The sequence below is a fragment of the Abramis brama genome (assembly GCF_963993115.1).
Source record: "Abramis brama genome assembly, chromosome: 15".
Taxonomy (NCBI): domain Eukaryota; kingdom Metazoa; phylum Chordata; class Actinopteri; order Cypriniformes; family Leuciscidae; genus Abramis; species Abramis brama.
Window position 1 is genome coordinate 2697687 of NC_139977.1, and position 14827 is coordinate 2712513.

Here is a 14827-nt window from a genome sequence, read left to right on the forward strand (position 1 = left end):
TTTTTTTTTACCCTATTCACCCTATTTTGTTTATGTGTGTGTAGCTCAGTGCTCATTTATAGACTATAGTGTGTGTTATAACCTTATGACATGATGACGTGACTTCAATGTTCCCTCGTTGGAAGAGACTTCATGTCAAATACTACGTCCATATCTAATCCCAAGCAAAGTTGTGCGCTTGTAGGGAGAAGAAGGTCTTCCCAGACAAACTGAAGATGTCATGTTTGTTGTGTCAAACGGCATTTCCTCTTTCGTGTTTGTTCATGGCTCCCCCCATCGGACTCTGTGTAAAATGGTCGGTTATTTGAGCGAACCGCCCCGTTCTTCACTCATTTGAGTAGAGAGAAGCCGCTGACTTTCTTCTTCATGCTCGCTGGCTCTTGATGGACATTATAAAACTTGACAGGTAAACAACGCAAAGAGCTTTCGCGGTGTTTTCTCTCACGCGCACGAGCCACAGCAGGGTTTTATCCGCGCGCTTGTAACGGAAATTTTTGGTACGTCATTAATATGGCGCCAAAAGAGTTATAAGTGTAAGCTTAATGTTGCGATCCCGCACCTCAGTCGGTCTTGTTTACGCGGAAACAAACAAACAAACAAACAAAAACAGAATGTAAAACGCCTCATTGGACGGAAACGAGATTTAGACGCTGTAGAGACGTTAAACTCGATGACTTGTCACGTCACTGGAGCAGTTAGTGCGCTTCACTTTGCAGGGATGTGAGGAAATGCTTTCCTCAGAAACAGTTTTACGGATGGCGAACAGATGAACGTTGCTATAATAAGTGTGGAAACTGCGATTTTAGCAACTCGACGGACCGCGGCGCAGGACGCCATTTAATGTGGATTAAACCCGCCGACTGTAACTTTTATTCGGGCTGTGGAGGGGAAATCATCTGTCACACGGATGCTGAGAGACATACATGTGCCCTGGCCTCAGATGATCATGATCCGCTGATTTCTGTGCATCGAGGACATCACGCCCTCTTGTGCAAACCGCAAATAAGGTAAAGCGAAAGAATGTGCCATCTTTTCTGGTATCACGCAGTTTCAGGATGGGCGTTTGTGTTACATGAGATTTAAGTTTGCCTGAATTCTGCAGCCTCATTCTGAGATCGAGACATACATCCTCACGAACTGAAGCGATATGCTTTATTAATGATCGCAAATGTGTCTGTTTTCGACCTGTCTGTCATTATTGATAAACTCTTCCGTGCAATAATAGTCTTGAGTTTTTATAGGGAGGTAGAGCTTTTACTCAGCTGACTACAACTTGATTATTCCAAAGTTATTTGAAAGTGCAGTGCGCTCACACTATATTTGTTTAAAATGAAATTAGTGGTTGTTTTAGTATCGTTAAGTTATAAACGCTGGATGGCCTAGCATGCTTCTGCAAGAGATTCACTAACAAGCCCTGCGGGTCATCGGCCACGCCCCCTACAGTCTGCTTGTGACGTGTGCGGAGGGGGCGTGGCTGCGTGTGAGCAGCGGGAAAACGCGTTTCATATTTTATACCTCATTATTTTATCTTAACAATATCGGTACTCAATAGTGTTTTACTAGTCTAGTTTTCCATTTCAAATGCCTACAGTTAAAGTAAAAAAAAAAAAAAAAAGTCACCATGAAATCAAATTTGGCGGTTCTTATTTGTATGGAATATTGTGGCATTTATTAAAAAATATTTTTATGTGCATCAATATATTTGTTTTAAATGTATGTGGATGGTGCTATGGGGTAGGCCTAATTTTCAATTGCTCCTAATACTTGGAAACAAGTTAGCATAATTACTGTTCCGGTTCCATAGTCCTGAAGTCAATGGGTTTTTTTTAATGGGTTTTGGTTAAATGTCTGAAATTAGGTTTGTATTGAACATAAGCTCAAGATATTTTTACTTTTTATTCTACAACATCAAATTAGCGATTTGAGGGAATTTTGGATACTCTTGGCCGAAAACCGATTTATTTTTAATTATTATTTATGTATTATTTTAAATTAGTTTAATTTTGTATAACTGTATTAATATTAGACTTTTTAATGAAATTTTATCATTTTAATGATACTGAATAAAAAAAAAATCAAGTTATATATATATATATATTAATATATATATATATATATATATATTAGAGCTGGGAATCACTGGGTACTTCACGATACGATACGCGATACATTGTTCACGATACCGATAATATCACGATATGGCGATACTGCGATAATCGATATATTATCAGTAATAACTCACAATATATCATGTTTTAAGAAATAAAAAGATTTTTTTTTTAAATTAGGAAAATGAATCTCCGTTTTTTTTTTGGGATGAAACAATAACAAAAACAACTTGTGTCTTATCAGTTGCAACAAAACAGTCACAGACACTATTTTTGTTTTGCTGCAGATGATTTTTTTCACTCGGGAGAAATCGAGTGGAATCGGTGATGCTCGCATGGTCGCGGCTCTAAACATGTTTAAAAAATTCGGGGAGTCGGCCCGATTTTCACCAGCATTTATAACTTCACCAGCATTTATAACCGACGAGGTGTCCATTATCAGGTTTTAATGGACGACGGCGAGGCGTGAACCGTCCGACGCGCAGCGGAGGTCCATTAGGAGGTCCGCCGAAGTCCATTAAAACCTGATAATGGACACCTCGAAGGGCATTAACCCGCTTATACCATGGTTACTTACGAAGGAAATAAATATTTAATCAATTAATAATACTTTAATGTGTTTTAGAGTAAAAATCGTGAGGGTTTTTATTTATTAAGTCGAGCGCACTATTTAATATCTCCCGTATACAGGCGTTGCCAAGCAACGTGGCCACAGCGACCCGACCGCAGCAGTTGATCAGTGAGTTTGAGCCAGCCCAATCATTTATAACTGTCATCAGGCAAATTGACGGGACGCCTTTCCTAGGTGTCCATTATCACTTTTTAACGGACACCCTGCAGCCAATCAGAATCGAGTATTCACCCAGACCATGGTATAAATATTACTAAATAACACTATAGTGTTCACTGTAGAAATTAAATCTAAATTGATCTTTGTACAAAACTGTGTTTTGTTGTGTGATTAACTTTAATGACTTAGCAGCAGGAATGTATAGTCTGCTGTCACTTTAAGACCGAATGCACAAATCCAATATAATGATGCACATCAGATTTCTTTCTTAATATTCACTTACCAACTGTGTTTACGGGAATACTTGCAGAGGCTGGTATTTTGACATAATTTGTGTGTATGTGTCCCAGACAGCAACATCGTGTCGACCCAAATCCGGCACAGGTGGATTCCTCACGGCCCAGATGTGGGCCGGATCTGGGCCGACACTTGCTGTCTGGGGTTCGTTAAAGCGCACAAACGCATCTCTCTGTGCGAGTACCAAGTGGGGCCTGGTACGGATCAACTACGATCCATTTAACCGCTAGTTATATTGTAATATTGAGTGGAGTGTCACTCCGCGCGCAGGGCAGCAACTGCACGTTTGCTGAGGGGTCTGCAAGATCACTGTTGGCGCTGATTTGAGTTTAAATTGTTATTGCTTTTGTTGTTTTGACCCATGTAACCTTATAGTCAAATGAATAAGTTACAAAATTTTACATAGGCCTACCAGTGACATTTTCGATATTACAGCAAAACTACTACAGCCAAAGACTTTATTAAAGTCAACTATAAAGTTCAAATGTTATTAAAGAAAAGCAAACACTCAGTAATAAAATAAGAAAATATAAACTTAAATACAAGCAATGGCCAAAAACTAATTTAATATAGAACAAAGATGAAACAGATGAATCTTTCATGTCAAATTCTTACATTTGATCAATAAATTTAGTTATAATAATAAAACGGGGCTTTTACCAATGAAATTAAATAATTAACACTGCAAAACTGCAACTGCAATAAATAGCCTAATGTTATGAGATTAATGTTTTAAATAAATGTTTGAATATACAAGAAAAAATGCAATGATGCTAAACATGAAACTAAACCGCCTGTAGGTGGCGGCAGGTGACCGTCTTAATTAGTGGTCGACCGATATTGGTTTTTTGATGGCCGATGCCGATATCTTAGAGAGCAGGGTGGCCGATATAAAGCCGATATTTATATATATATTTTATATTTATTTTTAATCAATATTAGAAATAAATTAGAAAACAAATCTTTAAAATAAACATGCTTATAGATGGCAACTTCTTGAATCTGCAATCCTATTACAGTATTTTTCACAAATAAAGTAATTGTTTAAAAATATATGAAAATGTGAATAAAAAGGAAGTAAACACTATTGTGGGCACTGGTAATCAAAGACAAGGTAACGCTAATTTTACATACAGTACACAGAGAAAATGATATGAATATGACACAGTGGGCAACTGGATATAGCACAGCATATTTTAAAATGAAGGATTTAAAGTTTTTCGATCGCGTCTCCTGAAGCTGATCTTCTGTTCGCATTCACTCGCACACTTCACAAGATATCACAGCTGGACTCCATTACATCTGCAAGTTTTGTGAAATTAAATGTTTATTAGATATTCAGAGGTTGATGCGCATTTGCTGAATGTTGACGGCAAATGAGAAAGTATTTTAGCCTGATTGTTTGCCTTTTTTGTTACAAATAATATAAAAGCAAACGCTTTACTTGTTCGCATACCATAAACTTTCTTTGTTTACCAGTTCTGTCTAACAAAGTATTAGATATGACTGACAAGATATCGAAAGCTAATGAAAACAGAGAATGTGAGTGAGTGCTGTGTGATCAGGTGCTGGTGTTCTCAGCGCCGCCCGTCAAAATAAAAGTCCCACTTCCAACACATCGGCCAATCAGAAAAACGATATATCGGCCATGGTCTTAATAAGTCAATCATTGAGTCATTCATTCAAACAATTCGTTCAAACGGCCGAATCCTAATCATTCAGTAACAAAACACCGTGCTGATTGTTGTTTTCCTTTGGAACTATTTTCGTCTGTCAATAATGCATCTAAAATTGAAGTTACTTAATATTAAATAGGCTACTTGTTTATGATAATATTCAGCAAACAGCTCCCATGGTTGTGTTTTGTTAAATAACTATATCATATGTTCTGTGAGATTCTTGTGTGCTGTTGCGCTCATCAGTCACTCTTTACACTGAATGTGGCTAATAAAATCAGAATCATTCTCGCGTTTCGATGCTTCCCTAATTATTTTTAAGCTACTTGTCAGGCCTTCAAAAAAAACACATAACGCGTTATTGTCGAGCCTTGAAATGCGAAGTTGAACCAAAGTTAACCGTTGTTAAATGTTGATCAATTTAAAGACTTAGTGATAAAATAAATAAATAATAAAAATAGGTTAAGCTTATCATTTTACCCTTTTCTGCTCTGTTTCCCACAACACTTCCCACATCTATCCATTTTTGGTCATGGGACAGACTTAAAGTAGTCGGAGGGTGAGCGGTTGATATTTATATAATAAATATATAATAAATAATCAGTTAAAATGCTAAACAAAAGTTCCTTTCATAATTTGTAACAAATAATTTTTGATTATTTATAAAGTTTTATTAAAGGAGATTTTCAAAGAATTATTTTGCCACAATGGCGCCCCCTATGCACTGCAAACCCCATTTTTGCGCCACTGGGGGCAGCATATATATTCAGCCTTTTTTTTAGCATTTGTGTTGTAAAGGGGTCTGACAATAGTTGCGTCAGTTTATTTGCCATCATACTGTATTTGCTCAAGTTAACAATATCTTCAACTGCTTGTAGAATAGCTATATCTGTTCAGTGTGTTTGGCAGCTGTCTTGTGATTGGTGGAGAAGGAGGCGAGGCGGTCACATGGGTAGCAGTGTGCGTTCCTCATTGGGTGTGGGAGTTATTGATGAATGAAGCTCTGCCTGTGTGAGTTCTGCCTCTGATGTTCCCCCTCTTCGTGGATTTGTGTCACGCGTGCCGTTAGGAGGGCAGTGTGTGACTGCGTGTGCTCGTGTGGCGGATTACATGTTTGTGAGAGATGGATGTGGTCCTGATGTTAGGATGACATCTCCAGATGAGTGTTTTCACCCAGAGAGATGACATTACCATGCTTTGATTTATAAACCAGAGAAAGGTGCTCCTCAACCGAGAGGCAGAGACACTTTGCAAATTTATTAAAAAGAAAAAACTTAAACAATTACATTGCTGTTACAATTTGAATAGAGCATTTTAATTTTTTGTCTGATCATCTTTGAGATGAAAACCATTGTATTTTTACCCCCAAATTCAATGTTTTCTGTGTTTTTATTTTTCTGGATTCCAATTTTATACAATTTTAATAAATAAAAAAAAAATCATGTCTAATTAATTGAATTTGTAAATCTTTAAAGTGGACCTATTATTATGCCCTTTTACAAAGTCTTCTTGATGTTGTTTTCAGGCTCTACTAGAACAGGTTTTCCTGCGTGAATGTTGATTATTCTCCTCATATTCTCCATTGTTGCGGCTCCTCTCTTCCCAGTCTGTCAGTAACGCTCTGTTTACTTCCTGTCTCTATGAAGCCCCTCCTTCTTAAAGCACACTGTGCTCTGATTGGTCGGCTGGATCAGCGTGTTGTGCTTGGTCGAGCGCTTCGAGTGTGTTTGGGAAATGTCCCGCCCCTTACCATAATTGCCAGTTTAACACACTACTAACTCACTCAACCAGGCCCCGCCCCTTTATTCTGCGTATGAATATTGCGACTAAAGCTGGACGGTATGACGCAGGGCTGCACGATTATGACAAAAATCATAATAATCGATTATTCCCTTAAAATTTTAATTGTGATTATTAATATTAATTTACATTGAATGATGTTTTGAAAAGCTTTATTCCATTGACTACATCAACTACATGGCATCATTTTATATAAAAATAAAAAACAAGCTGAAAACACTCTTCCTGAAAAAGTTTTATTGCTTTTCTATAACATTAAGCTTCAAATGTCAACTAAACATCGGTTTGGTTTCTTCCTAAAAAAAGAAAAGAAAAGCCTGGTATAATAATAGGGGCGTTTGCGCCGGTTAGTTCTAGGAACTCTGTTATAGGAACTATATGCGTATGCCGTGTGGTCGCAGTGTTTCACTATATGAGGACATGAACGCATGAACTTCATCTCTATAGTCTCTTTATTAGCATTTTACCGTTTCATCTGAGGAAAACTATCATCATATCATAAAACATACAGCCTAAACTCAAAGGTCTTCACGGCAACCCTTCAAAATAAAGGTTTGGTTTAACTTAAAGAATTTGTGACAGAAATATATTACTGTTGTACAGTATAATACTAACACTAATAATAATAATAATAATAATAATAATACATTATTATTAAATATTTATTTTTTAAATAAAAGTTTGTTAAATTTCATATGATTAAAAGATAAATAATTTAATGTTTTATGCCCTCATTTAATTGCCAGAAAAATTAAAATACACAACAGAATTTCTGAAATAAAAAAAAACTTTTCTAAGAAATACAATTTTATTTTTGAATTAATAAATCAATGTTTTTATGATTTCATTAATTACACATGATTTGATTATAAAAATTTAATTAAACCATTAAAATGGAATCTAGAAAACAGTAAACACAGAATTTGGTAAAAATAAAACAGAATTTGAGAAAAATAATAAAACGTATTTCATAGGGCCCTAAACGTGAAATTTTTGTTAAACTTTTAATAAATTGTTGTTAAATTAATTAGACATGTTTTTTGATTACTAAAATGTTATTTAACCATTAAAATGGAGATAAAAATTCCAAATAAAATGGAATCCAGAAAAATGAAAACAGAATTTTGGGAAAAAATCCAACAGATTTCATAGGGCTCTAGTTCATGTCCTCATATCGAGACGCAGACGAACGTCACGCATGCTTCAGTGTGTAGTGGAGCAGTAGGACAATTATTATATAGGCCTAATCACTTTGATTCAAGACACTTAGATTTGTTTTTATCATCCATCCAGTTTAGTTTTTTTTATTCTTAACATTTTTCAAAATTCTTTTTATAAAATAATAAATCAAAACAGTTCACACTCTCTCTTTGTGTTTGGTGAGCCTCGCTCACAATCGGTCTCAGTCTATAACACGAGAGTTACAGGTGTAAACAGGGCCGTGGTAACATCAGTGGTCTGATGGTAACACAGACGGTTCTGTTAGCCTGATGGTGTGTGTGTGTGTGTGTGTGTGTGTGCGCTCCTCTGGTCTGACAGTGTCTCTTTCTATATTCCTATAAATAGCAGCATTGGCTGTGCTGTGCAGGAGAGAACAGCTGAAGATATCTCTCTCTCTCCCTGGGGGACTGCAGTCTATTCTCTCTCACCCAGAATACTCCTGTTCACGCTCACTTTCTCTCTGGACACATCCAGCTCTCTCTACACACACACACACACACACACACACACACACACACACACACACACACACTAAGCTCGTGCCGCAGAGCTGTACCCATCCCATCCTAGCCCAGCCCCGCATGCTTTCATTCTGTCACGTGTTCTCTGTTTGGATTTCTAGTTTCCTGTTTCCTGAGTCTAGTTTTGTATTTCTTTTGGTTCCCCTCATTAGTCCCTCATTGTTTTCACCTGTGTCTTGTTAACCTTTTAGAACCTGAAGCTAAAATAGGTGTTTTTCACATATTTTGTTTTTTTTTTACTGTAAAATTCTAAAACAGTAACAAAGTAAATTGTGCAGAACGTTGTTTGGCCAATTTTTTTTTTAAATTTTATGATTAAAAGAAATTAAATTACTGTTTATTTCTTTATTTGATTACCAGAAAAAAACACAACACCGAATTTGTGTGAAGAAAAAAAAAAACATTTCATAGAACCTACAATCAAGCACAGCAAACCTGGAATTTATTTTAAACCAAATGTTAAATCGCAATTTACAATAAGTTTTATATTTTTATAGGGATGCACCGATATGAAAATCTTGGCCGATACCGATAATTCTTTATATTTGAAAGGCGATAACCGATATATATTGGCCGATAAATCTAAATCCAAATATTTATATTATTTTTGAGAGCCTGGTTACAAAAACAAAAGTCTCACTATTAAAAGCCATGTCCCAAACACACAATTATAAGGTTTATGAATGAATGAATGAATTTGAATGTTATGTAGCCGATATGACAGACTTGCGCTGCACATGTTGCACTTTACTGTATTTTCCTTTTTTGAAGTGATTCCAATCATATTTCAAGCAATTCAAAACCATCATGTTGAACAGTGCGCATCTGAAGAGTCTCAGCTGAAGGAAATAATACATTATTATGCAGCTTCAATATATTGGCTGAATTTTCTTATCAGGCCAATAACAGTAACATAAAAAATTATCATATATGTCTCATGGGTAATTTTTTTTTCAGTTGAGATGTATACATCATCTAAAAGCTGAATAAATAAGCTATAAGCTTTCCATTGATGTATGGTTTGTCAGGATAGGACAATATTTGGTCGAGATACAACTATTGTAAATCTGGAATCTGAGGGTACAAAAAAATCGAAACCTTGAGAAAATCTCCTTTAAAGTTGTGCATTTATGTTGGCGATTGTGCTGCATTCACTCACAAAAATACATGTTTTATCTATTTACGGTAGGAAATTTACAAAATATCTTCATGGAACATGGCATAAAGGAAAAATCGATAATTTTGACCCATACATTGTATTGTTGGCTATTGTAGGGCCCTATAAAATCCGTTTTCCCAAATTCCGGATTTTTTTTTTTATCCTTTACTGTTATTTTAGTCGTAAAAAGAGTGTTTTTAATGTTAATGATTAAAATGTACACAAATAAAATAGGAATGACCTTAAATTTATTGAGGTAACAAACATCACATTTATTCAGTACTTTTCAGTAACAACAAAATATGAATGGTAATGAGCTTTATACTGCCCAGTAAAATAAATTATATTAGTTTATATAAGTTTAAATAAAAGTGCTCCATTAGCTTTTTCTTTCAAGTAAAAAAAAAAAAGGACCAAAAAAAACTTTTCAGCGTTATACATAAAGTACTTATAAGAATCAGCTTTTCCATACTGTACATTAAAGTGCATCAAAAACAAGGCAAAATACAGCAAGTAGGGCCTACTCCCTGAGTTATGAAATTAAAGTTGACTGCAGTAATGCACGTGTCTGTAGGGACGTGGTGGCCTTAGTAGCGTTATCATTGTACTTGTTCTTCACATGGCTTTTGGATAACAGGTGGTCAGTGCATGCGCTTCCAGTCAACGGAATGTTGACAAAACTTTAGGGCTGGTCCGAATACCATTTTTTGAGCTTCGAAGCTTCGGTAGTAATGAACATCGAATATTCGAAGCTTCGGAGAGAGGGGGCTGAAAATATTCTTCTCTCTAATAAAGGCAGGAATCTCTATGTGTCTGTATGTCCATTTGCATAATTATTATTTTGAGAACCATTCATCCAATCGACTTCACACGGGAGTGCAGTGTCGCATTTGGTGCAATATATGGACACGCGAGACGACACATTCAGAATTTAAACTTTTAGTAAGCTACAGAACAGCGCGAGCGGGAAGCGGCGCGCCTCACGCGGGCAGGGCTTATATTCTCCGAAAACGGACACTGCACTAGTGATATAAAACCATAGACTGTAAAAAATATAAAACGCACACACACAGGTCTGTTAAATTAAGCAATACTTTTAAGGTAGTCTAATATTTTTCTGACTAACAAATTGCTGACACAGTAAAGGGTAGATTTAAAAAAAAAAAAAAAAAAAATTTAAATAAAGAAAAACGAAATTTAAATAAAGAAAAAACAAAATTTAAATAAAGAAAAAAATTAAATTTAAATAATGAAAAACAAAATTTAAATAAAGAAAAACAAAATTTAAATAAAGAAAAAACAAAATTTAAATAAAGAAAAAAATTAAATTTAAATAATGAAAAACAAAATTTAAATAAAGAAAAACAAAATTTAAATAAAGAAAAAACAAAATTTAAATAAAGAAAAAAATTAAATTTAAATAATGAAAAACAAAATTTAAATAAAGAAAAACAAAATTTAAATAAAGAAAAAACTAAATTTAAATAAAGAAAAACGAAATTTAAATAAAGAAAAACGAAATTAAGTTAAATTAAAAACGAGATTAATTTAGATTGATAATAACGGGTAAAAAGGCTAATACATTTTGTTTCTATTATTCTATTTTCCACAATGTCAAAGCAACGCAGCTTAACCCAAAACACAAGCATTCGGTCCATACAAACTCCGCTGTTCTGCTCTAGTCAGAGAACACTCCCGTCGGTTCTATTTCTAGCATGCACGTTTTCCGCGTGGTTCGAGCCGCGCCTGAGACGCGTGTCTCATGCAGGCAGTGTGCAAACTCCAACCTGTTAACATGGGAGCCGAAATAAAAACGGACACGCCACGCAGCCAGTGAGTCGCCGGCCTTATTCAAGCGCGAATGAGAACCGTTTCGCGGGGGATCCAGGTGTGCAAAAAAAAAAAAACAAAAAAAAAAAAACGAATATTCGAATGTCAAATTTTCAAATCGAATACCAACCCACCGAACGATTATTCGAATATTCGGGTCCAGCCCTACAAAACTTACAAAACAAGAGTTCGCCTGACACATAAGTCACGTGGGAACTGCTCGGCTCGGTACTGAGGGCTTAGCGTCGAGTTTCTTAACTTTTTCGCCGACGAAAGCAGAGCCGTTGAGAGCCGCTTCGCCATGCTTTCACTGTTTTGAAGGGGGAGCTGAGATGACGGGAGGGGTTGTGTCGCCCAGATTTTCTTCCCCCGGTCTACATTTTCCTCAGACATACGTTTTTCTCCAACACAAAAACTTTAAAATTTTTTATTCCAAATATGTGAAATTCCGCATTAACACTAGATTCCGCGTTAATTTGCCAATTAAATTATAGGGCCCTACTATTGCCTCAAATATTCCCGTGTGACATGTGACTGGTTTAGTGGTCCAGTCACATATCATAGTGATCATATAGTAGCTGATACAGCATACATCCCTAATATTTTCATTTAAAATGTTAATAAATTGCAATTAGATTTCCCCCTAAATCATGTCGTGAAGGCATCTGGACCAGCGAGCGGGGTTCTCAGTCTCTCGTGAAGTGATGATCGACTGAGAGGGAAAGCCCTGTTTCATGACCACATTAATCTGCCAACAGCCAGTGAAGTGTTTCCTCTCCTGCCTGCACACACACACACACACACTCAACACTGCATGTGTTTCTGTCATCTTCACAGGGTCTGATATTGTTCATCCCTCCTTCTTCTTCTTCTTCCCTGACAGATGGAGAGTGAGATGAAGAGGAGAAAGTACTCCACCAGCAGCAACGACTCGGACACCACTGACAGTGAGTGATACACACAGATGGAGGAAAACACATGGCTTCTCCTCAGCCAGAGCTTTATTTACGCGTGGAGAAAGTTTGTGTCTGTTCATCAGTTGTTCAGCTAGTGAATGTTTTACTGGGCTTCGGCTGCACTCGAGTGTGTAGTTTTTAGGGGTGTAACAGTATATCGTGTGTCAATATATTGCAATAAAAAAATGCAACATGTATAGTGTCTAGTTCACCCAAAAAACAAATTCAAGTTTTCAGAGTTTTAGTGTCAGTACTACATTAAACTACTATAATGTTGAATATTATTACACCAAGTCCAAGACTATTCATTTACACTCACAATGTAAAACCAAATTTAGCATTTTAATCAACAGGACATTTTTTTGTTAACCTTTTATCATATGTCTTGGAGGATCACAATAATATCGTATCGTGACGTGAGGGTATCGCTACACCCCTAGTTATTCATGACATTTACAGTGTACATTAATTCACTTTGATCTTGCATTGTCTACATGACTTTAAGGCTTTGCAAGCAAATGTTGCACAGGAATAGTATGATATGCGTAATAATATTTGTACTTTTGATAGTTTTTAAAACCCAGCCAACCTGAATATTATATTACAGTAGTTATAATAATGATTAGTATAAGATTAGAATATTATAAAATAGTAATTAGGGCTGTAAATAATGTTTATTCTTGACAATCGATAGATACTCGAATTGTGCAGATGCTGATATTTATATGGAAAAATAGTGAGATGAAATTCTGATGCTTGTGATGTAAATCAAGTTCTTTATAATAGTGTAGCAGATACTGGCATAAAATGCATATAAATATCAATATCTTAGTAAGATGATTTTTGAATAGTTTAATGATCAAAGCTCTGTAGTTTTAAAACATAATGCGATGCAATCCAATGATGAATGAGAGATGAACAAATAAACCTTCCTCAAAAGCATCATATTTGATACTCATGAGTTCTCTAAAAAATGATGTCTGGATAATCAAGTAAACCGAAGCTGCGTCAGTCATTACTAACAATATCAAAGTTATCCTTGATATAAATCAGAGCAGATTTGACAGCAGAAACACACGAGCTGAAGGAGGATGATTGTACAATTACACTAAAAGACTTTTCCTTGATGAAAAAGTCTAAACTCTCAATCAGAGACAGAAGGACTGGAGGAGACTGGAGGAGTTTTGATCATGTTGATAATTTAAAGGCCTTAGAAATTTGTATTAAATATGATACATTAATGCAACAATTAATTTAGTCAGTTTAATTTACACTAAAGCAATGAAAACACCTTTCACTGAATTACTGGTCAAACAATACTTTTTCTTTTTAAATGGAAAGATTAAATCTGTTTTTTACTTTGACCTCAGTGGAAATTTTATCATCAGATGTTTATCAAGTATGCCGAAAGTTTATTGTAATTTATTTTTCACCTCAAATTTCTGTCATTTGCTCACCCTCGTATCATTGCAAAGCCAAAAAGAAAGTCACACAGGTTTGGAACCACACGAGGGCGGGTAAATGATGATTGAATTCTCTGTGCGTTCAGGTGTGTGACACTTCAATCTCTTGCAGGTCATGTGACCACCTGGTCACGGTCTTCGAAGAACACAGGGACCAATAGCACATGGGTACGCCATGAGCAGAAGAAACCATCTGAGGTGAGAAACACTGTTTCACGGTGAAAGTTTAAAGTCATCGTGAAAGTGAAGTTGCGTTCGTCTTATCTTCCCTATTGTGTCGTATATCCGAGTGAAACGCTTCTGGAACAAGAACTAATGTGGGCGGAGCTTGATTGTGTCTGTGGGGAATTGATTGGATGGTAGTGGTTTGCTATTGGCTGATCTCATGTGAGTGACAGGTTATAGCCCCGCCCTCATCATCAGAGAAGAGAAGAGATGCTGCAAGAGGAACTTATTCTGATTCAACATTATTAACACAATAATAAATCATTTAGAATAAACACTGCAATATTCTATAAAATAAACAGGAGTTGTCCATTTTTATTACATTACAACTTTAATCCAAATTAAGCCAAATGTAAAGATTTGTATATAAAAAAACATCTACTGGGTGGACGGCAAGATTTTCAGTGAAGTAAAGTCATTTTATATTAATAATAATACAGTTTATTTCGTTTAGCGCCTTTAAAATGTCATTTCTCAAAGCGCTTTACAACACAAGCAAGCACAATATAACTTAAAACACAAAGTAGAGAGCAAAAAAAGATATAGCACTGAATTAATAAACTAAATAAGTCAATTAAAAGCAATCCTGAAATAAAAAGTTTTAAGACTCGATTTAAAAATGACTAATGAGTATATGCATACAGTTTCGTGACGTTAATGTTGGCAATATCCTAATGCCTAATTGTCCACTTTCAGCAGTTTAGAGCTAAACAATCAAGCAGTTGAGAATAGCTATATGGTATATATTGTTTGATTTATGTGAGAGTATTGTACATTTGAT

General features: G+C 35.7%; 1 protein-coding gene across 2 annotated transcripts in view; it reads left to right on the forward strand.

Annotated features, from left to right (window-relative positions):
• The first annotated feature begins 269 nt into the window (after nt 1-269).
• The window catches only part of jade2 (jade family PHD finger 2), a 48314-nt gene continuing 33756 nt past the window's right edge, over nt 270-14827 (forward strand). Inside the window, exons 1-3 of one of the 2 annotated variants that reach the window (XM_084137853.1) lie at nt 270-1007; nt 12286-12349; nt 13934-14019. In XM_084137853.1, the coding sequence (XP_083993979.1) occupies nt 12286-12349; nt 13934-14019 (150 nt within the window). In that variant the 5' untranslated portion in view covers nt 270-1007. The remainder of the gene's footprint in view (nt 1008-12285; nt 12350-13933; nt 14020-14827) is intronic. The other variant, XM_084137854.1, reaches the window with a different exon arrangement.